This window comes from Fistularia commersonii, chromosome 10 (genome assembly GCF_037954325.1).
Source record: "Fistularia commersonii isolate RoL2024-O1a breed Wild chromosome 10, RoL_Fcom_v1.0, whole genome shotgun sequence".
NCBI lineage: Eukaryota > Metazoa > Chordata > Actinopteri > Syngnathiformes > Fistulariidae > Fistularia > Fistularia commersonii.
The window spans coordinates 10,662,125-10,686,517 of NC_141293.1; the positions used below are offsets into that span (position 1 = coordinate 10,662,125).

General features: G+C 43.6%; 1 protein-coding gene across 4 annotated transcripts in view; it reads left to right on the forward strand.

The window, feature by feature from the left end:
- map7d1a (MAP7 domain containing 1a) overlaps window positions 1–24,393 on the forward strand; it is a 46,170-nt gene that overhangs the window by 13,025 nt on the left and 8,752 nt on the right. The window contains exons 2-15 of one of the 4 annotated variants that reach the window (XM_086153699.1): window positions 331–522; window positions 6,159–6,227; window positions 6,709–6,729; window positions 10,701–10,864; window positions 11,870–11,981; window positions 13,316–13,420; window positions 14,462–14,584; window positions 15,417–15,562; window positions 16,335–16,465; window positions 19,967–20,205; window positions 21,258–21,441; window positions 21,748–21,928; window positions 22,748–22,852; window positions 24,265–24,315. In XM_086153699.1, the coding sequence (XP_086009825.1) occupies window positions 331–522; window positions 6,159–6,227; window positions 6,709–6,729; window positions 10,701–10,864; window positions 11,870–11,981; window positions 13,316–13,420; window positions 14,462–14,584; window positions 15,417–15,562; window positions 16,335–16,465; window positions 19,967–20,205; window positions 21,258–21,441; window positions 21,748–21,928; window positions 22,748–22,852; window positions 24,265–24,315 (1,823 nt within the window). The remainder of the gene's footprint in view (window positions 1–330; window positions 523–6,158; window positions 6,228–6,708; window positions 6,730–10,700; window positions 10,865–11,869; window positions 11,982–13,315; window positions 13,421–14,461; window positions 14,585–15,416; window positions 15,563–16,334; window positions 16,466–19,966; window positions 20,206–21,257; window positions 21,442–21,747; window positions 21,929–22,747; window positions 22,853–24,264; window positions 24,316–24,393) is intronic. The other 3 variants (XM_086153701.1, XM_086153700.1, XM_086153702.1) reach the window with 3 other exon arrangements.

Below are 24,393 nucleotides of genomic sequence, written 5' to 3' on the forward strand. Positions count from 1 at the left end.
CATGAGCAGACAGTCTCAGCCTTCTGCCGCTGAGGTGTTTTCATGAATGCAACCATTGGTGGAATTCGCCAAAGTACCGTTATCTGGTGCTTGGGGTGAAATCACAGGTGAGGGCGGTGGTTTCACCGCCCTGTGACAGTTTCGATGTTGGCGCAAGCAGCGTCAGTCCTGTTTCCCAGCTCTCACGCTTCCATCGTAAGTTTACTCAAAACTGTTTCACGGTGAATGGAATGAGGACAGACTGGTCGGGTTCCATGTCTGCGGCCGTTTTACCTTCCAGCTTCCGCAGTTAGTCACCCGTTTTCTCCCTGTGCGTTTCTATATGACCAGCTTCCGGCACGACTCCGGTCGCCAGCCCCACCAGGCCTGATCCGGAGGGGGAGAGTGGACCCCAGAAGTTAGGCGACAGCCAAAGAATGACTTCTCCAGCCAAGAAAGAACCAGAGCACAGGCGGACCGGCCCCGCGAAATTCCCTCAATCACCTGCGTCACCGGCATCGCCTGCGCCCAGGTCGAAAAAAGGTAAGCACAGCTTGTGAAGTGTGTGCGTGCGTGCGTGCGTGCGTGCGTGCGTGCGTGCGTGCGTGCGTGCGTGCGTGCGTGCGTGTGTGTGTTTGGGCATCAGCCAGTTACTCCGATAAATGTTTCTAATAATTGCGATAAATGGTTTCACCTTACCAGCAGTTGTATCTTTGTATCTGCTTGCACTTTATATCATATAATTTAATGTTTACTATTTAATGTAATAGTGCACTTTACTGTTTAGTTTGCACTCTCTTATTATTATTTTGTTAATCATCTCACCATGGGATTTTGAGAAACATCCTCTCTATTTGTCTGTATGTCCAGTGCATGCTGACTTTGGCTTTGGGTGGAGAAAAAAAAAGAGGAAAAGGGAAGAATGACGTTACTCAGTGGCACAACTATTTGAGACACACACACACACACACACACACACACACACACACACACACACACACATACATACACAACAGGAAGAAAGAAATGTAAAGGGAGTATTGGCACTAATTACATTATGTATATGTGTGTATGTGTATAATATACACACTGTGTTTGTATATATAATATATATACATATATATATGTTATATACACACATCTTTTGTCTTTTCAAATTTTGTGGATGCGACTTATATTCAGGTGTGCTCAATTTAGTAAAAATCACGGTATTAATTATGAATTGTATTTTATAAGCACTTTAACATTTGTCACAGGAAATAAGACATTTAAGTTTGTTTGTTTGAATGAATCAATATTCATGTCCTTAAACCCTCCGTCTTGTTTATTATATTTTATTATTCATCTGATTTGAAATTAACATGTTACATTCCCAGCTGTAGGGAATACACATGAAATTAAAATGAATGAATACTGATTATTAGTCATTCCAAATAAAAACTATACGTACACTGATGTACAGAGCAGCGTTTTCCCAGACACAGTGTTGAGTCTTCTTATCCTCGCTCATTTCCTCTACTAATACCATATTAAAATCAAGACAAATGACCCCTGTTGGTTAATGGACGGTAGAGGCCGGCCAACGCTCAAAGAAAGGTGCGCCAAGGGAACCCGAGCGGGAATCCCATTTAGCTGAGAGATGCCAAGAATCCATTTAGGTTGCGCCACGGCCCGTCTCTCCACAATGCCCCGCTTGAGCCCCTTGCAGCCACATGCAAACTCTCAGGAACATGTTCAGGGGGTTTTTGGAGTGTAAGCTTCTTTTCCCTCTCTCCTCCATCCATTTATCCATTAATCCATTCACTGTGGCTGCTCTCTTTATTCCCTTAACTCTTGTGCTTCGATAGAAAACGAGCACAGAGGAAAAATCCAGTCACAAGAACCCGGTCCTTGTCTGGAAAATCACACAAAGATATAATATAATGATACATTGGTTCTGGTAATAATCATTCGGTCTCGATTTAAATGTTTTCTAAAACTAACTTTCCTGGCGCCCACAAATGAGCCACACTTCCACATATCACCCGGACCTCCAGGCCACCACTCGAGGAGATGGCTGGATTTGAGAAACGTCCCGCAGGCCTTGACGCACACTGCATTTTTCCTGGTCTCTGACATTTTTACCCGAAAGCAGAGTTTTTTGTGAATAGTCGTGGCGGGGATCAGACCATACTCCCAGGATTGGGGATGAGAGAGAAGGACGTTTTGCCTGATCTCAGCCCCAGCTTTTACAAAATCAGTATACGGGGCCACCAACTGTGCAAATTCTCCCACTTAAAAAGATGAGAGAGGCCTGTCATTTTCATCACAGGTACACTTCAACTATGAGAGACAGAATGGGGGGGGGACGAATCCAGGAAATCACATTATAGGATTTTTAATTAATTCATTGGTGAATTCCTCTTTAAAATAAGCATTCACCTCACCTACAACCAAGCAAGATTTCTGGCTCTCACAGACTTGTAACTTCCTCTAAGTGGCGCCTCTGCCCCCCACACATTACCTGTATTAATGGCACCTGTTTGAATTGGACCAAAGAGCTGTCAAATTACACCAGAAACAAGTTTATAGACCTGCACCAGGCTGGGAAGGCTGAATCTGCAATAGGTAGGCAGCTTGATGTGAAGAAATCAACTGTGAGCAATTATTGGAAAGTGGAAGACATACAAGACCACCGATAATCTCCCTCAATCTGGGGCTCCACGCAAGATCTCACCCCGTGGGGTCAAAATGATCACAAGAAAGGTGAGCAAAAATCCTAGAACCACACGGGGGGACCAAGTGATTGTCCTGCAGAGAGCTGGGACCAAAGTAACAAAGGTTACCATCTGTCACACATTAAGCAGCCAGGGACTCAAATCCTGCAGTGCCAGACGTGTCCCCCTACTTAAGACAGTACATGTCCAGGTCCTTCTGAAGTTTGCTCGAGAGCATTTGGATGATCCAGAACATTACTGGAAGAATGTCCTATGGTCAGATGAAACCAAAAGAGAACTTATTGGTAAAACTCAATTTGTTGTGTTTGGAGGAGAAAGAATGCTGAGTTGCACCATACTTACTGTGAAGCATGGGGGTGGAAACATCATGCTTTGAGGCTGGTTTTCTGCAGAGCGACTAGAACGACTGATCTGTGTAAGGGAAAGAATGAATGGGGCCATGTATCGTGAGATTTTGAGTGAAAACCTCCTTCCATCAGCAAGAGCATTGAAGATGAACGTGGCTGGATCTTTCAGCATAACAATGATCCCAAATAAACCGCCCGGCGTCATAGGAAGCATTTCAAGGTCCTGGAGTGGCCTAGCCAGTCTCCAGATCTAAACTCCATAGAAAATCTGAGGAGGAAGTTGAAAGTCTGTGTTGCCCAGTGACAGCCCCAGAGCATCACTGCTCAAAAGGAGATCTGCATGGAGGAATGGGCCAAAATACAAGCAACAGTGTTTGAAAACCTTGTGAAGACTTACAGAAAACATTTGACCTGTCATTGCCAACAAAGGGTATGTAACAAAGTTTAGAGATGAACTTTTGTTATTGACCAAATACTTATTTTCCACCAAAATTTGAAAATACATTCTTTAAAAATCAGACAATGTAATTTTCTGGATTTTTTTTTTCTGATTCCATCTCTTATAGTTGAAATTATGCAGACCTCTCTCATCTTTTTAAGTGGGGGAACTTGCACTATTGGTGGCTGACTGAATACTTCTTTGCCCCACTGTATCAATGCGGAGAATCAACTACATTGTTGTATCCCCACTCCCAGCTGGACTGTTAGCATTGAGTTGAATGTAGGTAGTGTCTCTTTTGGACCGTTTTTATTTAAACACACACCAAAGCTGAGTCTGATATTGGGTTGTTTCCAAGTTTTGCCGATAAAAAAACCCAAAACTGAACGCTTCCCTGGTGTCCGAATGTTAATGCACTGTGAAATTTGGTACGTGTTTCACTACAAGCACCATTATAATTTAATGTTGTCAATAATCACTGGCCACATATTTCCAATGCCTGCTTTAAGTTGCCATGGTTATTAAGCAATATCGTCCTTTTGCCTGTTGCGCTTGATTATACTACACAACAATGCCCCCCACGACTTCCGGTGGTACTGCTCCATTTGCTACGTTTGGCTACTCCTCCGTGAGTTCCCCTGGGATTACGCCGGAAGTAAAAGCAGAAGGCTCCATTCGTTGAAGAGGAAAAAAACAACCTTTTTAACCTTTAACCTTTAATACCATTGGTCCAAATACTTAAATTTTTAGGCACATTTTTGGACTCCCCTTTCAGATCCCAGTGTAGATCTCTCATTGTCTTGCCACTTTACAGTCGTGAGAGACAAACAATTAAAATGCACAGAATCCTATTTTGCGCCTCTGGCTGGACAGGAACCCAGATGAAGGCTCAGTCTTTTATTGTCTTTTTTAAAGGTACTTTTCCTTACGCTGCCTTGTGTTTGTATTTTATATTTTATCTTATGCAAACAAGAGAGGACCACTTTCATAGATGTGTGTGTGTGTGTATACACATCGCGTATTTTTCTTATTGTAAGGCATGTGACACCATGATTACGTGGTAGCGAGCTGCAAACGTTAGCCCCCCCACCCAACCCCCAGATCGGATCGTTCACACAGGCTTTCCTATAAATATCAAAGTGGGTCAGAGGAAGGGCTGCGCTCGTGTTTATGATCTCTAGCATACACCCACACAGGCACACACACACTCATACACACATACACCCCTGTTAGATGATGCTAAGTTTGTGTTTGATGTGGAACATCTGGACCGTAAGGAGGGGAGGGTGAACACGTGTGAATAAACCTTTGCTGGTGATCTTTGTGATCAGGCAGAGTGAACTGAGCAGGCGTCTGGAGAGATGGATACTTTTTCCTCAAAACACTCAGCTGACATTTCACCATCGGCCCATTGATCACAATCAATACTTTGCATGTCAAACATGACGCGCGCCGGACACAAATACCATCTTGCCGTCTGGTGGGATAATTCTAAGACGCTGATGAGAGCTGAGTTTGATATTGTGCTGTTTTGAAGTTGGGCGTCGGAGCAAACAAACTTTGCATCGGGTGAAATGAACTAGACCGCAACATTGCATTTATGCAAAAATGCAATGAATTCCGATTAGGGTATTTTATATCATCTATAAATATGAATGTCAAACAAACTGCACACATGTTTATATTATGCCTCTTCATGCTGCTATTCTGCACATGCACTTTCGCATATTGCACCGTTCACTATCACATCTCAATAAAATTCTTCAAAACAACAATCTATTCTGTATAATGTATACATCCACTTGAGTGCAGTTGTTTATATCCGTTTATCTTACTGCACATTGAAGTACGTGGAAATGCAATTTTGAACCACCATGTTATTACTTCCCTCATTGCATGGTCTGACTGACAATAAAGTTCACTTTGACTTTTGACAATAAATTTGCTACATGTTTTCCAGCAGTAGGGACACACAGACAATGGAAAGAACATCAGCTGATTTTGTTCTCGGTCACTTCCTGATATTATTAGCCTCAAACAGGTTCATTCAGCTGGGAAAATGTACATTTATAACTCGGAACTCCAATGAAGCAGGAGTTGTCCTGCAGTATTTTCCAACCGTGGTGTCGCAGATTTTTTTTTTTTCATCCCTTGCCACTGAGGTATTTGAAAGACTGTGCCACCTCACATATGCAGCGTCACGCAGAGAGAATAACCCCCCCCCAGCATCAGGAGGCCATCAGAGGTTGTAAGCACTTTGAATGTTGATGTCGCTAGTTCCCTCTCAGTGCATTATGAAATGCCTTTTCCAACCCCCCCCCCCCCCCCACACACACACAGACACACACACACACACACACACACACTGCCGGGCGATTAAGTTGTAAATCCTCTCCATGCTGAGTCAGCAGCCTCTGAGAAAACTTTCACTTGTGCCCAAGCTCATCATTGTGCAAGTAAATGCATCAGGATATGCTTGGGTTATGGAACTGTTCTGATCAATTGCACCGAACCCAACTATTGATCGCATTGGAGAATTTACATGAGTACCTATATAAAATCAGAAATATTGTCTGGTAGAAGTGTGGATTTGAGCCCATTGTAACACAACTTCACTTTATCAAAACCTAGCTCCTAACTGCCATCTCTTCTTCCTCTTCCCCTCATTTCCTGCAGACATGATGAAACCAGAGGAGAGGCAGCAGCTCGCCAAGGAGCGGCGAGAGGAAAAAGCCAAATATCTGGGTAAGTGAGAAATTCAGGGCGGGGAGACAGAAGCTTCTAGAGGGACGGGGGCTCCCCCTAGTGACTGGGCAAGAGAGGTTGTTGCTCCTGGGTGTCTCAAACACAAACGTGCCATTCAGACGGGGCAAGGAGGACCTTGAGACGCTAATTGCCCCTCCCACTCCCCTGAGATAGGAAATATTAACAATAAATAAAACAAATTAACATTAATGTTTAATACATAAAATGCTTTAGAGTGTTTTATATTTTTTGCTTAAGGGCCTCAATTTTTTGCCAAGAATTCACTCAATTTCATGAATTGATGAATTTCTCCCCCATGCTTGATGGTATTTTACCTTGCCGACCAAGACCTTTTTTTTCCCCTTTCCCTTTAAAAACCGGCTGTCACCTGTCTGCCTCGAGCTGCTTGTGCACTGCTTTGCATGATTGACACTTGCCTATGTCTTCTCTTTCACCCACCACCCCCTTCGCCCCACTGCAGAAGAGCTCGGAAAGTTACAAGGTAAGTCACTCACCTGTGTGCACGTGGTGGTGGTGGTGGTGGGAACAACTCGGTTGAGATGCTTCAGATCCATTTTAGTTCATTTTGCAATAGCTGGGCAATAAAGCAATAATAATGAGAAATGGGGAGTGCCGGAGTGACTCAGTGCACACGGATCAACCAGGAAGTGGTGGCAATGAAAGGTGCAGGCACACGAAATCTGACCTGAATCTTGGCTGGGGGAAGTGTAATCAGGGCGGCTCCTCTGATCCCCTTGATGAAAAGCTGTTCAGTGTCGCTCGATGCAATAAAAAGAAATACTAAAACCCCAAAAAAAGGTTCTGTTCCGACATGGTAGATTTATTGCCCAGATGTCCGAATGAGAGTGTATGAATGATTGTGTCTCTATATGATGTGTGATAGAGTGAGTGAATGGTTGTATGTCTCTATATGTGGCCCGACACTCGCCTCTTGCCCAATTGCACCTGGGTGTGACTCCAGCATCCCCTGTGACCCTGAGCAGGATAAGCAGTAGGCAATGCATGGATGGTTTAGTTTCACACACAGTTTGTGTACCGGGGATTTGCATCAAGACTCAGGTCTTTCTGTATTCAGATATACCTCCAACGGGTGCAGTTCAGTCACAGATTGTCCTTCGGATGTTATCTGACTTGTAAAGGCATCCGTGCAGAAACAGAAATCCCCCTGGTCTCTGATCGATGCCGCCTCACATCGGGTAGATTTCCAACCATCCAACCATCAGTTGGTTTGTCTCTACCATTTGCTTGTGCAGGGTTACGGGTGTTAACCAACCTGCCTGTTTTAAAATTCAATGCAAACACACTTTCATCACAGCCTCTCCCTAAACTTATAGATTGACAGCTTTTATGATTCAGGCTACTATTCTGATCTTATTGCCCAGCTGCTTCGGGCTTTTAACCCCTTCCTTGCATGACGGTTGTTGTCGCTCTCAACCAAACAGAAAATTGTTACTTCTTCTGAATCCTTCAACTGAATAAATCACCTAGCCGGAGACTGACCATGCAAACCGAAAGTTAACCCTTTCAGTGGGCGATCAACATTTAAAACATTAATGATCAGTCATTTTTCCAGCATAGCCTGGACTGTGTGAATGTGATTGTACTCACAGCCACAGAAATCAAGAGTTAAAGGAAGGCCGAGCTATTGTTGCCTACGATGGTCTGATTCTGAGCTCCTCGCCTGGTCGCTGCCTGCCCTCCCAAACTTGATTTTTAAAGACAACAGATGGAAACCGCTTGCTGCGGTGCCTCCGTGATCACAAACTTCATTGGAGGGAAAACAAATTTTTAGAGCCGCCCACGTCCAGAGTTATCTTTACTGCAAATCTGAATCCAAACACAACGCCTGCCACCTCACCAAGATCACTGTTGGACATTCCGAGCTCAGAACTGGTGGCATTTATAGCTTGTTTATATTTATATTCATAGGCGTATTGAGATAAGAAATCAGACATACAGGATCTTTCGAGTGTAGCACGCAGTCCTTTTTGTCCACTTGCAAATTTTAAACATTTTATCAGCTTCTCAGGTCATAAGTAGTGGGGAGTACATTGCAAGAAACACACAACCAACCTAAAAAATCCAAATGCCAACTGTTCACAGGATTGGAAAAGGACAAAAAACAAAATAAAAGAGGAAACATTAGCATCCCTTAGGCTTAGTCACCATTTTAACCAAGGAGATAAGACAAAATGTCAGAATTAGACTTCACTACATTTCGTGGTTGTCGCTTGGGAACCATTTTTAATTAACTATCATGGATGAACCATGAGCAGTAGGCATGCTATCGACCAGCGCCAGGGGAGCAGTGTCTTGCTCAACAACATTTCAACCCACTAGGAGGAGCCGTAAATCGGACCAGCAATGTTCGGTTCCAAAGATAATATCTCTACCTCCTGTGCCACGCTGCCCCTAAACCACAGCAAATTCGTGCATGAAAACTACTTGGTAGATAAAGACTTTCCGCTTCTGATTCTGATTAGATCAATAACATCATGAGGAAATGGCAAAATAACCACCAGTGCCATTCAGTGTCAGTCACTTACTGACGATTTAATTTACAGTAGTAAAGTAATAATCAAGACCTTTGGTATCAGTCACCTGGTGCTTCGTCACAGGATGTAAACAGTAGCCAGATTATGTCAGTCGATCAGGGATCATTTAAGTAAAGAAAATTTACCTAAATCACATATTTAGCCTTAAATATCTTCAAACATAGAAACCAGTGGGAACCTAGAGCCCTGACATCTGGATGCTGATCCCGAAAGTCTCTGTAATCACGGCAAATCCCCCCACGCCCAGCAGTCAGATTCTTCAAACCATCCCGGCGGTACTTGAGGCGAATCCCTCTTGTATCATCCAGCTGCTGTCATCCAGAAGCGAGGAGAGGGTGTGATGTGCCCGGCGACGACGGCGGCAGGGGATCGGTCTAATTGCGCGACCCTGGAGCCAGATGGCACGCGTCTAATCCCGCCAAAGCTGGTGTTTAGTGTTTCAGATTGGAGGACGATCTTGTCCAAGAACACTGAGCTTATCAGCTGCCTGGAAAGTAGATTCTGCTTTGACTCGGAGAATCGACTGAACTTCGGTAGTTGGAAGAGTGGGTTGATGTGTTTATGACTATTTAAGGACTTGGGTGAAGCAGGATCCCCCTATCCGGCTCGTCAGCGCCGTCCATGAGATGCTGAAATGTTTTTGTGAAGTAGTGTTTTCTCGGCATATTGACTGCGTGACCTCTGCTCATCATGCAGAACCTCAGTCCTGCTATTTGATGACTAACAAAGAACGACATGAATGAAAATTGCATGACTCAGCCACGTTCCCTCAAGATTTTCCTTCACAGAGATGGTAACCAGCAGCCAAATCCTTGGTTTTGCCTTTTCTAGAAATTCTGGAAAGCTATCACTGAACTTGAAATCACATTGAGTATGAATCTGTGAATGTGATTGATAAGGCTGTTTAAACAGGATTTAGATACTATAAAGATTCTTTCAACAGGATAACGTAGATATTGCATACAATTGCATTATATTACATATATTTATATATAAAAATATATATATGTATATATATATATATGTATGTAATTATTTAGATTTTTTTCTTCTAATATTCTTCTCACAAAATCTTGCCTAAATTGAGAAACTGGGCCCTGGATATTGGATGAAATACATGTGCACAGCAAAAATATATATGCAATGTTAAATAAATGTTCTGTCAGTTTGCCAGGTGCAAATTGTTCCTGACAAATTGACTCACTCTTATGAGAAATGCCATGATTTAACTGCAAAAATGTTATTAAATAAATAAAAAGAAAAATATTCCAGTGTGAAAAATTGGAATTTAGGTCAATTAGATTAAAAGAAGATTAAAAAAGTCTTATTTTTGGGGTAGTTATTCACCTATTTATTTATTGAATTATTTAATTTACTCAACTGCCTTATCTGTCACAACCTGCTGGCAAACACAACATCCTGCTTTCTGAAAGAGCTCTAGAATCCACAACCGGCTGCTGTCTCCGCCCAGAGGCCGATTCCTCACAGAGGCCTTTTCTTTATCGTCTCGAGATATTAAGCTGGTGGTGTTTACTCAGTAGTTGATGCTGCCAAACGCTTCCTGTCAGAGGCCATTTCCATTTGAAAGTCACACATTTATTGGATCTGACGTTGAAGCTTGATGCAATTGGTGGTTAGAATTAGGGTTAGAGTGGAATCTTTCCGTCTTTCGGTGGAAAATTCGAGTCTTAAGTGAATTTATCTTCTGAACACTAAAGGGTTGAAGGAGTCAGGGGGCTTTGGAGGCCAAGTCAGTCTGAGAAGGCTGGTCTTAAATCTTAAGGAGATTATTCTTTAACGTCCAAAACCCCCATAAAGACCTTTTGCAGGAAGCTAAATGCCGTTCTTGATCCGAAAAATCTCCACCCTTGACTGTCCCCCTTCCCCCTCCTCTCAGCTGCAAAGAAGAACCAGTGGCTGGAGAAGGAGGAGAAGGCCCGGCAGCTGAGGGAGCGGCAGCTGGAGGAACGGCGCCGCAAACTGGAGGAACAGCGGGTCAAGGCGGAGAAGCGGCGGGCTGCCCTGGAAGAGCGGCAGAAACAGAAGCTGGAAAAGAACAGAGTACGTGTGAGGTTGAAAATAGTGATATAGTGACATAAATACATCTAAATATATGTGTATATGTATATATATATATATATATATATATATATATATATATATATATATATACACTACACACACACACACACACACACACACACACACACATATATGAAAATGTGTGTGTGTGTGTGTGTGTGTGTGTGTGTGTGTGTGTATATGTATATATGTATATATATAAAAATATACACACACATTACATTACAGTCATTTGGCAGATGCTTTCATCCAAAGCGACTTACAAAAAGTGCAATTTAGTCACCGAAGATCTGAATTACCAGTAGTCGGAAGTCAGACAGAAGTGACTACTCTACCAAACAGCCATCTCACATATACTGAATATATATATATAGATATATATATATCTATATATATATAGATATATATATATGTAGTTCAATGTACTTGAACTTTATTTATTAGGGTTTACGAGTGCACAATTCAGTGTGAACGAGTGAAGTTTAGGTGCGCTTGATCGGTTTTGATTTTTTTATATGTATGTATATAGTTCAAGTATATCTACACATATATATATGTGTGTGTGTGTTCATATAATTATAATTTTTTTAACCTCATTAACTATTAAAATGACTAGTTTTTGATAAATGTCATAATTTTTGTTTTTGTTGACACTGTCCTTTGGTCCACTGGCTCCTCCCTGTTCGAAGCCATGATTATAGCCCTATTATTTTAGAGTATTATTATTTTGCCATTAGTTTAGCATTAAAAATCCTGCTTGTCAACTCACCCTTATTTATTCTTTATTTGTGGTGTTTTGATGATATATTACCAGTTTATATCATTTTTTTTAAAAAAAGCATCTCTTATTTTGAGATTCCTCTGCGTACCAGCAGAGGGAGCACCTGACGTGCAGCTCTTGGTGTTCATCGGTTCGGACGCAAAGTTGCTTCCACTCGTTCGTCCGCAAAGGCTGCGCTGAGTGACGGTCCATGTGCTCCTCAGGAACGCTACGAGGCCGCCATCCACAGGTCCACGAAGAAGACGTGGGCTGAAATTCGCCAACAGAGGTGGTCCTGGGCTGGGGGTCTCAGCCAGAGCTCCAGTCAGAAAGAGAGTGAGTATCTCCGACTTCAACCATCAGTGCAGTCAGCCCAACTGAAGACCGATCCCCCCAATTCCAATAACCATCTGCTGAAGTTTGATAGAATCGTGTAAATGTCACATTGAACTTCGGCCAATGGGGTGAGCCTGTTTATTGACCGCATGTGTAAACTGAAGTTAACAGTGTGACTCTTGTCACGGCCTCGGTCAGGTGACACAGCAATTCAGCTTCACGCCCCGTTTCGCTGATTGATGTTTATTGGAGGTATACAGTTCACACAAGTTCGGTCCATACACACACACAGACACACACACACCGACACACACACATACACACACACGCATGGAGTACCTAAAGGACCCTCTGTGTTCGGGCCCAGGGAGAAGGCCAATATTTCCCGGCAGCTGCTTTTTACCACTTGTCTGGTTCTGATGTAATTTTTGAGTATGCCTCTTCAGCGGTGTGTTTCTTGGCATGCGAGTTGTGTCTTAATGTATTTCACATTTGTGTTGTCTGTTTTTGTTTGCTGTTCCATGAACCACAACAGTCTAAAATGAACATTACTGTATTCAGATTATGAAGTTTGTTTGAAATTTTCACTTTTTTTTTGTTGGAAATTTACACTTTTTTAATTTTTTTTAACTCCATGCCAATTTCCCTTTAAGCACTTACTCAAGTCGGGCTGCTTTTAATGCTCATTCTTTTTTTTTTTTCATTTTAATTTCTTACATTTCTTTGGTGAATTTCAAGTCCTTATATGAAGGGATGTCTTGACAGATTCCTTTTGTTTGCATGCTTTAATCTCTGAATTAAATAATTTTGATTTTGTATATATTTATTTATTTAATTTTTATTCTGTCTATTTGTCATAATAATGTATTTGTTTTTATTGGTTCAGGTCACTGAACTTCTTGCTGACATTTGTGCTACTTATTTTCTTGAACTATCATTATATGTCTCCTGTGTTTGTTTCTGTGGATTATTTTCTGTCTCAGCTATTTAGAATTAATCCAGCAGATTGTCATGCAGGTCATTTAATGCAAATGTTCAGATTATTTATCGTTACGAATCAGAATATGTTGGAGTTTTTTCCCCTCTGTCCCCTCTGAGGGGCTGGTTTACGTTTGAAAATGTGCTTTTGTAATTTAGGTGGACTGGCCCCTTTTCGAAGATGTTATTCTACCCGCTTGGCTGTAAAAAAAAAACAGGATTCTACCGCCTCTCTTCGGATCACAAGTCACAAGCGTTTTCCAGTGTGTGTTTGGCGTGGCAGGTGACCTGTGTGAACACCTATTTATGTGTGTGTGTGTTTGTGTGTGTGTGTGTGGCATCTTTTGGCTTCTCAGGCAGGTGCTCAATGTCGGCGGTCAACCTGCCCAAACACGTGGACTCTGTTTTAAACAAGCGACTCTCCAAGTCCTCAGCCACGCTCTGGAACTCCCCCAGCAGAAGTAAGGCAACGCCCAGATTGACCCCCACCACCGCCACTGCCACCTCCCTCCCACCTGTTTTCCATGGTCCATCAGTCCTCCGCCCGCCATCAGAGTCATCTACCTTTTCAGCTTCCCGTCTCCTCCCCCCCTTGCTTCCTGGTTTCAGCCCCTCTGCTGTGGTGGAAACTGGCGGTTTCCATTCTGACGTGGGGTGTTTTTTTTTTTTTTAGCTGGGGGGTTATGACATACACCTGGATTTATTTCTGCACGCTCACATGCTGATATGAGTTCCGGTTACAGGGTTGCTCTTTATTTCATTTGTTTGTTTCGGTTCTTGCTGTCTCTTGTGTTTATGGTCAGTTCAGCTTGTGGTGGTGATCATTTCATTCCTGTGTGTGTTTTTTTTTTGTTTTATTTTCATTTTAACCCCCCTCTCCCCCCTTATTGATGTGATTCATATCCTCTCCCAATCGGGCTCCCCGTACCGCTGAATCACGACACATTGTGCTCGGGCAAACCAGAAGACAGTCTGCATAAAAAAAGTTAGGGAGTGAGTCAGCATCCTCGACCCGCCTGAGCACGTACTCCTCCTCATCTCTCTTATCGTCCACCGAGAGGTGAACACAACCGCCCTTCAAAAAAAAAAAAAAAAAAAAAAAAAAAAAGATGAGTCACATCTCTCACTTATTTGCTATTTGCCCAGGGGTGTGGGGTACAAAATAAATAACCATCTAGACCTGCATGTCAGACCGCCCTCTCCCAGGAGGTACGATCCATGCTGAAGGTTGCAGGACGCCCCCGGCCTACTTTCCTCCTCTAATCTCTTTGGGTGGCACGGTTGTGTTTGATTGTTTTTGGCCAAGCCGACGCCGTTCCTGCTCTCCGGCGCCAAGGCAGACTCCGCTGTCAGCGTTCCCTGGGCTGCGAGGGGAGAAGGCTGCAGTTTGAGGCTGGTTTGCAGAGGGAACGCCGCCAGGGGTTCCACTGAGAGCACCCACTGAGACTTTCACGCTTATTAGTCTTGTGTGTGTATGTGTGTGTGTGTGTGTGTGTGCGCAGCCCGCAACCTGGCGCTGAGTCCGTGGGAGAGCAGTATCGTGGACCGACTGATGACGCCCACCTTGGCCTTCCTGGCGCGGAGCCGCAGCGCCGCCAGTGTGCTCAACAATGGGAAAGATGGTCGTAAGTGGGGAAAAAAAGGCTTTCTATTATATTCCTTTTACTTTGTTTTTTTTTTTTTTTTTTTTTCAAGGACTTAATTGTGTTTACGACTGTTTTCCATTATTTAAAAAAAAAAAGCCCATTAAGTAAAATAGCTTGATTAGAGATATCAAAAATATTATGACAAAGTATGGTCATAAGTAAAAAAAACATACTTTTGATTACATTCATTTTACTTTTTCTTCTTTTTCAGTGATTAAATGGTGTTTACAAAATTCTTTCCTGATATTAAAAGAAAATAAGCCTGTGCAGTAAAATGCCATTGACTGATATATCAAATTTATTTTTGTTACAAATTATGGTTATGTGGGATAAAAAACAAACTTGCTTTCTTACATTCTTTTTACTTTTTCTGATTTTTGCCAAGATTTTAATGGTGTTTTTTTCATTATTATTTATTTTTCTTCTGATATTTAAAGATATTTAATTATATATATATGATATATTATTTAAATATAATCCTGTGAAGTAAAATAAAATATCATAATGTACGGTTGTCAGTGAAGAAAACCCCAACTTACTTTATAAAACATTCCTTTTCCTTTTTTCTTAAAGGGATTTGATTGTATTTCCAACCTGTTTTTTTCCCATATTTAAAGCCAATTAAAATGTCATTATCAGAAATATCAAAAACTGTTTTTACTTCAAAATGTCTGGATGCAAAGGGTAAAACTAATCCATCAGTTGAATTTAAAAATGGGGCAGTAAACATCAGGAAGCAATGTTGGTCATTGAGGCGTTTCCCAGCTGTGATGAATATTTTGAGTAAAGGCTCTGCCTCCTGCCTCCCCAGACTCCCACCTGTGCCCCCGCTCAGCCTCCGCCAGCCCCCTGACGCTCTGCGCCCACCAGCCCCATCGCCGCTGCTCCGAGCGCTGGAGGGTGACGTCCAGCACGCCGGACATCATGCAGCACCAGCATAGGCGGAGCTCAACCCCCGTAGGTTTCCCCAACATTAATTTTCATGTCTCCCTGAGGCCTCCATCCAGCCGCGGCACCCCCTCATGTTTATAATTGTAATGTTCCATTTTCTCGAGTTTACGTCCTCGGGGGCTCAGTTGGCGGAGCGGACGTCCCTCCAATCGGAAGGGTTCGATTCTTAGCTGTTTGGATGTCAAAGTGTCCTCTGGCGAGACACCGATCCCCACATTGTTCTCGTTGCACACCACTAGCATCTGGCAGCTCAAATGCCATTGGTGTGTGTGTGTGTGTGTCTGCGTGTGTGTGTGTGTGTGTGTGTGTGAACCATTGACCGTTAAGTGGGAAACCTGATGTTATTCCGTGTTAATAACCATATTCTCTTTAAAACCATTCAAAATTTAAAGCTCTTGGAAAACTCCTCTCCAGTGATTGCGTTTGCTCATACGGGACTGTTATTTTGAAGGACAGACATAATAATGAGTAGACAAAATCAGCTTAAAAGGTTAAGCAATTATTTTCATTTTCATAATAATGAGTAGACAAAATCAGCTTAAAAGGTTAATCAATTATTTTCATTTTAACGGCACGAAATTCCCAGATTTTTTCGCATGTTATTTGTGGGGAAATGAGAGGAGACGTAGATCAGGTAAATCAGGAAGCAACAAGACAGGCAGCAGGCACGGGACAAAACTAACATAGCTTGGCATTGCTTTCTAGTGGTCACACACACACACACACACACACACACACACACACACACGTAGGCTGACCAAGTTTGTTGTTTGTGCAGATGGACAAAAACAGGAAGGAGAAGAAGGACAAGGAACGGGAGAACGAGAAGGAGAGGAACGCTCTCAGCAAAGAGAAGGTCCTCAAAAAGAGGCAGTCCCTGCCGAGCATGAGACACAGACCTGACCTGAGGTAAGGGTTGTCGGTTCACCCCCGGCTCCTGGAGCTCACTTTGATTTAGGACTTCAAATCTCCCAAAATATATGAAGCGGTTCCCTCCTGCTGCCACGGGAGTCTGATTATCAGGACAGAGGCGATGAGTCAGCCTCCGCGGCTCCGATAGATCCGTCATCGTTAAAACAGGCATTTGTTTTCTTTACGATCTCAGACGGGAGAATTCCTTCTCCCTCCTGCTGTAAATCCCGGATTCGGCTCGTCGGACGCAACTGTGACCTGGGTGAAAATAACGGAGGATTTTTTTTCCGATACTGGATAGAAAGACCAAGCAAATCAGCGAAAACCAATGCCTTTATAGGAAGAGTATTTTTGATAATAACACGTGTGTGCAGATGTGTTTGACCTGGTCTGGTTGGCATGCGCTTTGCACAGGCAGCGCATCACAGAGGCCGAGGGGGTCAGGTGGCTGTTTCCTCTCTTTGCCCCCCCAGGCCCTGCAATACGTCCGCAACCGGTGTGTGCGGGTGGGGTAAAAGCGTAGATGCGTTTTCTTTGACAGGGTCAGTCTGAGTGGTTGGAGCCGGAGGCTGGGGGGCTGAAAAGCTCTTTTTAAGCATGAAGGATGTAACATGAGTTGAACCGCCGCACACTTGAAGGGATGACGTAACATTAGAGTGCTCAGTCCACTGTCGACCTCAATGGCGTCAGAAGAACTCAACAAATAAGACTCTTATTGCCTTCAATATTGTATCATCGATTTTTTTTCATTACTTTCATACACCAGTTCATTGATCGTCTCACATCTAAAGAGGTTTTAGTTTTTAGTTGCAGACTCGTCTCAGACTGAGACTTTAGAAAGGCTGTGAATCTTATGGGGTCACTATTTACAAAACTACAACTAGATTTGTTCGGCAATTTTTTTCCCACCCTGGAATGTTTTCACTGGGTATTAGCAAAGCCTTTGCTGTGTCAGTCCATCGCTTTTCCTTCTCCGCTCGGTCGTGGTATGTTGGAGAGTTGACATCGACTAAGCCGGGTTGTTCTGCCCACAGCTCCACCATCTGCTCCTCTTTCTGGATGTTCCCCCTACTGATCAGGGCATCCTTCGCCGTTCTCCCTCACCCATACCACCAAAAAATACCATCTCTGCCACCTGAACCGTTCTGGTGATTGTTTGTCGACCAGGTTTCCTGTCTCCGGTTTGGTCGAGCTCAACTATTGGTCGTTGGTTGTGTAACGTCACCGTTCAGACTGAAAGACTTGCGATAAAATCAAACCTACATGGTCTCGCTCTCAAGCGAGCGTCACATACCGACGTTAGGCACCCCTTTCTCGAACATGGCGAAGCGTCTATCTTTGGGTGCAGCCTCAGGGGAGGAACGCGATTTCTCATATGTGGAAAATACAATTTCCCCTTTTTAATTCAATTTAGGTTAAGACATAGATACAGATGTTGATGTAGACATGACACTCCACGTTCATCAAAATATGACGAGAAATGGGTGTCTTAATACCTTGGTGTGTGATGCCAAGGGAGGCTTCCCCATTCGTCAGGCTGTTGATGCACTGGGAGTAAGAATGCGTTCTGTAAGTCTATATTTATAATCCCCAACACTGTGCACTACCTGTACATTCTCTGTTGTTATGTCAGATTCACATAAATATTTTACACCTGAGCTACACTAGCTGTCTAAAGCTACAGATACATTAGAAGACTTTGAAAAGATTTGGAAAAGACTCATGGATACTATCATCTAACACCTGTTTTTAGTCACAGCCCAATCAGACACAAAGACTGTGAATCTTCCAGGGTCACTATTTGTAAGACTACAGCTAGATTCACTCTGGATTTTTTCCCCAAAATGCAATGTATTCACCGGTTATTTGCAGAAATTCCATCTCTGCTGCCAGTACTGCGCTGGTTATTGTTTGTTAACCAGGTTTACTGTTTCTGGTTTTGTTTGCGCTCATCTACTGGTTGTTTATTGTGTTAAGCAGTGTAAAGCAGAAAATCTTTATCAAACAGGTTTGATATCGGAAGCTCAAGACTAGGAAAAGACTGATCTAAAACAGCAGCATAACAGTTTTAATGTCAAAAATAAATATGAATACAAATATAAATAGAGAGACAGTTTGAAGACAGAAGATAGCAAGACATCCACGAATAAATAGACTGCAGGGAGAACAACAGCAACAACATCAGGGATAAGAATGGACAACATAATGGAGCAGTAAGTATGAAAGATAGACAACCAAAACTAAACGACTATAAATAGAGTGACAATAGCAATGACAAGAATAAAATAGATAAAAATAGGCTTGATATGTGCGAGCTGGGACCCACAAGGATAAGAAAGACAGCAGAGTTAGGGCATGACATGTGAATGGGTGAGGTAGTGAGGTTGTGGAAGCTACACAGATGCACCAACAGGCCAGCCAGTGTTGTGAGCCATCCAGACTGCTGATATACAGTCTGATGGCCGTGGGCACAAAGCAGCATCGGAACCGTTCAGTTCTGCACACGGGTCGGATGAACCCTTGGCTGAAGGAGCTGACCATCAGCCACAGCTTGTCATGCAGGGGTGGGAAAGATTGTCCAGGATGGCTCCCAGTTTGTCCTTTACCCTCCTCACTGCCACCGATTTGAGAAGGTCCAGGTTCAGTCCCACCACCGAGCGGGCTTTCCTCATGAGCTTGTTGAGTCTGTTGACTTTGCTAGTCCTGGCACTGCCCCACCAGCACACTCTTCTTCAGAAGAGTGCTACTATAGACTGGTAGCAAGTCTTGAGGAGCCTGCTACGCCTCATGAGACGCCTCATGACCTCAGTCTCCTCAGGAAGAACATCCAGCTCTTAACATTCCTGTAGAGTGCATCAGTGTTGTGTGTCCAGTCCAGTTTATTGTTAATGTGGACCCTAAGGTACTTATAGGAGTCCACTGTCTCCGTCTCTTCACCCTGGATGGTGATTGGTACCTGTCTCCTCCGATTCTTCCGGAAGTTCACAGCCACCTGCTCGGTCTCGGATCTGAAATGTTGAATAGGAGGTGTTTCTGGTTGATCCACTCAACAAAACTCGCTATCAGACCACTTTACTCTTCGTCGTCATCATCGTTGATGTATCCAACGATGGAAGAGTCATCTGAGAATTTCTGAAGGTGGTAGGAACTGGAGCTCTACCGCAAGACGGAGGTGAGGAGGGTGAAGAGGAATGGGGACAGGACAGTACCTTTGGGCACTCCTGTGCTGAACGTTACGGCTTCAGAAACACAGCCATCCACCCTGGTGGCTGGTTGTTGGCCTCAGAAACACAGCCATCCACCCTGACATACTGTGGCCGTCCTGTGAGGTAGTCCAGGATCCAGCTAGTGATGTCAGGGTGAAGTTGCGTATTCAGCAGCTTGTGCTTGAGGAGGGTGGGTTGGGTGCTGGTGAAGGCACTGGAGGAGTCAAAGAAGGTGACTCTCACAGTGCCTCCTGTACTATAAAACATTTTTCGTTGTCGCTATCTTGTCCAGCCCCAGTCCTCTATCACGCCCCCGGCCTGCCTCCCCCGCCACACCGAAGGGCAGGACGTCCTCTCCGAGCCCCACCGTCTCCCCGAGGCCTCCATCCAGCCGCGGCAGCCCCTCAACCCCTAAAGCCCGGCCCAAACGAGCCAGGACCCCAGCCAGGGTAAACCACCGCACCTCCTCTCCCGTCCCTCTGGATAGAGTGAGGGAGACCCGCAGACCAAGCACCCCTGAGGACAGGCGGGGTGAGTATGGCGCTTCAGAATTTTTTCTCCATACCCTGCCTGTGTTTTCAAGCAAAATACACTCTATGCTTATAGTTACAAATTTTATGGGGAATTGTAACACCTTATTCAATCTTGTTTTTGCTTTTTTTTTTCCAATCAGACAGTTTCCATTGCACATCCAATCTGTTTTGATATGATGTGACCTTTGATAGATGAGACACTTCAAACTTTTTGCTTCAGAATCAAAAGTAATAATGCATAATCTAAACAGAATTACACTGATACTACTTCTTAAAAAGCATTTCTTTTTAGCCAAAAAAAGGAATACAACTCTTGTCCTTCTATGGGAATTTTCCCACCTTTGGTAAAACATCTGGTTGGAAAAAAAGGTAAATATTTGTTGAAAAAAAAAATTAAAATGTGAACAACAAACAAAAACAATTATTTAAAAAAAGACATTTTAATACTTAGTACACTCTGTAGTTTATAGATTTATTTTTTTGGCAATCTGTTTAGCTCTCAACCCTTCTCACCCATACAGTACTTTGATGGAAGATGCTCTATAAATAATTAATATCATATCTATTTCCCTTTGACATCCAAAAAACTGGGGCATAATGGACAGACACTGAGACTCTATTCCTTTTTGGAGGAGATTCTAGAGCGTCTTTGCTCTGGTCTGGCTAAAGGGAAACAGTAGTCTCATTATCATCTCATTGGCTTCTTCTCCTTCTTCGTCTTCTCTGTCCCCAAATTCCTGTGGCCGGACCGAAAGGAACGGAGGGAATAAATGAAAAAGTGAATGGGGTTTCAGAAAGTTGGCGTTTCTTTTGGAGAGCAATTGGTCACGTTTAGCAGCGGGGGATGGAGGTATGGAGGGTTGCTTATCAGGCGTGTAACACTGCGTAAGTCTTCGACCGCTCAAAGCACAGGGACCGTGCTAATCAGTCATTATCCAGCTGCTGAGAGGATGTTTTACGGCATCTTTAGTGGAAACGGAAGTGCTGCTGCACAATGTCTCATAGCTGTTATCATTTCTCTTTTCCCCCATGTATTCCTCGAATCCTCAGCCGCGCCCAACGCCGCCTCGCCAGAGCTAGTGAACGCGGGGTCACCCTCTCCATCGCCAAAGCCCATGGCAGGCACCAACAACCCGGAGGAGGCGGCGCGCATGCTGACAGAGCGGCGGCGGCAGGCCCGCGAGCAGCGGGAGAGGGAGGAGCAGGAGCGCCGAGAGCAGGAGGAGAAGGAAAGGTCAGGGGGTTTGAACACACACATTTCAACTCGTGTAGCTACCAGACCGAAAACTATTATTATCTCCTGTCATCCTTCGAATTTTATCATTTTATTCCCTTCCCCTTCCAGGGGTTTGATTTGTGATTCACGTCCGCTCAGGAGGAACATTTTAAAAACTGGAGGAGGAAATTGTGTCATTCAGACATTTGAGACTTGATATTATTGTTACTTATAAATAGACTACTTGAATTCACCCCTGTTTCCCATCACCCCAAAAAAGAAACTGAATAGATTTTTAAAATATGGAAACATTGTTTGCGGTAGGATCCTGAGAGAGGAGCGTGCCGTGAGGGAGGCGGAGGAGAGGAGGCGGCGTGAGGAGGAGGCCCGCGCCATGGCCGAAGAGCAGCGCATGAGGGACGAAGCCCAGCGCCTCCAGGAGATGAAGGAGGCGCAGGAGAGACTCCAAGCCGAGGAAGAGGAGAACCTCCGGCTGCAAAAGCAGGTGTGTTTAACTTCTATCAGAAGCAAAAAAGTTTGAGATTATGTCATTATGATTTTATAATCACATAAACGAGTGTCCATGTTTACTGGACGTTGCTAGTTTGAGCACAAAAGACAGAAGAGAACAAACTTTTAAAGCAGTCCTCTTACAGACTGACTTTGGACATCATTTTTTATTTATTGATTTTTTTTTTATCCCAACAATGCAAATTTTTCTTTTCATATCTTATACCTGCAAGAAATACTAATATTTGAAACAAACTTTGGCTTTTTAAAATGGTTATACATATGATTACCATTTAGCTATTAGAATTGTCCCATGTTTTTGTACCATAAATCATGAACTGCTCCAAAGGGGGGAATCCAATACGTCTGAGAGAGAGAGAATGTGACCATGGTATCGAGAAAAGGTCTATTCATTTAAATTTCAGACATCTGAGCGGTGCTTTTTCATGGGGTGACTCAGCTCTTCATCACCCAACAAGTTCACACTGAAGTCCTGTGACTGCACTGCGCATTGGCCCCGGTTGCTCTTTGCCGTCCCCTCGTGGGCGCTCACGGAAGTGGCAGTCGCGGTCAAACGCGATTGGCTGTAATTATGCGGAGGCGTAGGTATTATGTTGCATGTCCTCCACCAGTCTTTAAACATAGATGGCGGAAACTATCCCCTTTTGTGGTTGTAAACAAACATTTTCATGGAGAAGCCACACCCTTGTTATGCAGACGGAATGTCATTTTGGGCTGGAGCCGCTGTCCCCCCCCTCCCTTTCTTCCTGCCTCATGGCTGAGGACAAACTCCCCGCCCGTGTGTGTGTTTCAGAAGGAGGAGGCCGAGGCGAAGGCCCGCGAGGAGGCGGCGAAACAGCGTCTGGAGAGGGAGAAGCACTTCCAGAAGGAGGAGCAGGAGAGGCTGGAGAGGAAAAGGGTAGGGCTTTGAATCAGGCCTGGCGTCGCTCTCCCCTCCGGCCGGGGGCTTCGGCTCCTGACGTGAGGTTTTTAAGTGAAATAAAATCAAATTATCCCCGGAAACACCGGATACTCCATGGGTATCATGTTATGCATACAGAGCTTCTGGAAAGAAGAGCAATTAAGTTACTCAGATTTAATTTTAAATATGTGTATTAAATGGGTAATAAGGTGCAATCGTTGCCTATAAAATGCTGATCAATATTATATACTTTTGTTTTAAGGGAAACACGTAAGACCATAAGCCAGTATAAGAATACTACTTCATAACATCAGCTATTGCAGAGCATCACTCAACAGAAATGATGAACAAACATGCTTATTAAGTGTAATTAACTGAGTTTATATAACATTGCCAAGACTTAACCAAGGGGTTTTTTTATCTTTCATTTTTTCTTTATTGACGATTCCAACAGTATTGATCATTGGTCGATTAGCTGTGGACTAAGCCTAATATACATGTATGATTATATTTTCCAGCTGCTAAATCTCAAGTTATATATTGCTCAGTTATGGGGTTGTCATCGAAAACAAGCCATTTCAGACAACTCACTGTGAATGACGCCACTGGCAGTTAAAATTTAAATTCTTTTATTCATTCTCTGTACCTCTTATCCTGCACTCAGGGTCGCTGGGTAAAGTATAAATAATGAAATCTAATATACAATGTGCCTATTAATGTCTAAGAATCCATTAACAGTCACAGTGATAATGTAAGACTCCCATAGGCAATAATACTTATTACAAGCCTGTTCTTAATAATAATATATAATAGAATGATGTATTTGGACTTCCTGGACCAGCTCTGTGTCCTGTGATTTAATGTTGTATATGAGGTGAGGCCATATTTAGTCTCTAATAAGGCCGGAATTTATGCACATCTTGTGCGCCAGTCAGGAATCATTCCCCCAAGGGAACAATACGCCTGTCGCTTATCTGCCCCTCGACCCCGAACAAACCCTCCAACCCAAGGCGGCGGTCCCAGCGTCTTGACTGGCACGAGAACACAGCAGTTTTTTTTTATTGAAAATATCGGTCAGATCCCAAGCCTTATTTTTCTGTTTTATTTTATTTCCACATCCTAGCCGGATGCCAAAGCCGTGAGTGCACAGTTTCTCTTGTGGATAAACTCGGGCGATTGAGAAATGCCGTACTTGTATGAGTGGCAGCTGCAGCTCCGGCTCCGGCTCGCTGTGTCCTTAGATGGAGCTTGTATCAGAACTATGACTTCTTTATAGGCGCTGGGAAAACGGGGCGAGGTTGGTTTACATTTCAAATCAGAAAAGATTCCAGTTGAATAGCAATGATCTTCTTGATTTTAATTCCTCAAACTTTCTTTCTCCTCTTTTTCTTTCCCCTCCCCTCCCCCAGCGTCTGGAGGAGATCATGAAGAGGACACGCAAGTCGGACGGGGGCGACAAGGTGCGCACGCACAGCGTTTTTGTTTTCGCTAACCCAGACCTGGATTTTCACACTGACCCCCACCCTGTGGTTTTGTTG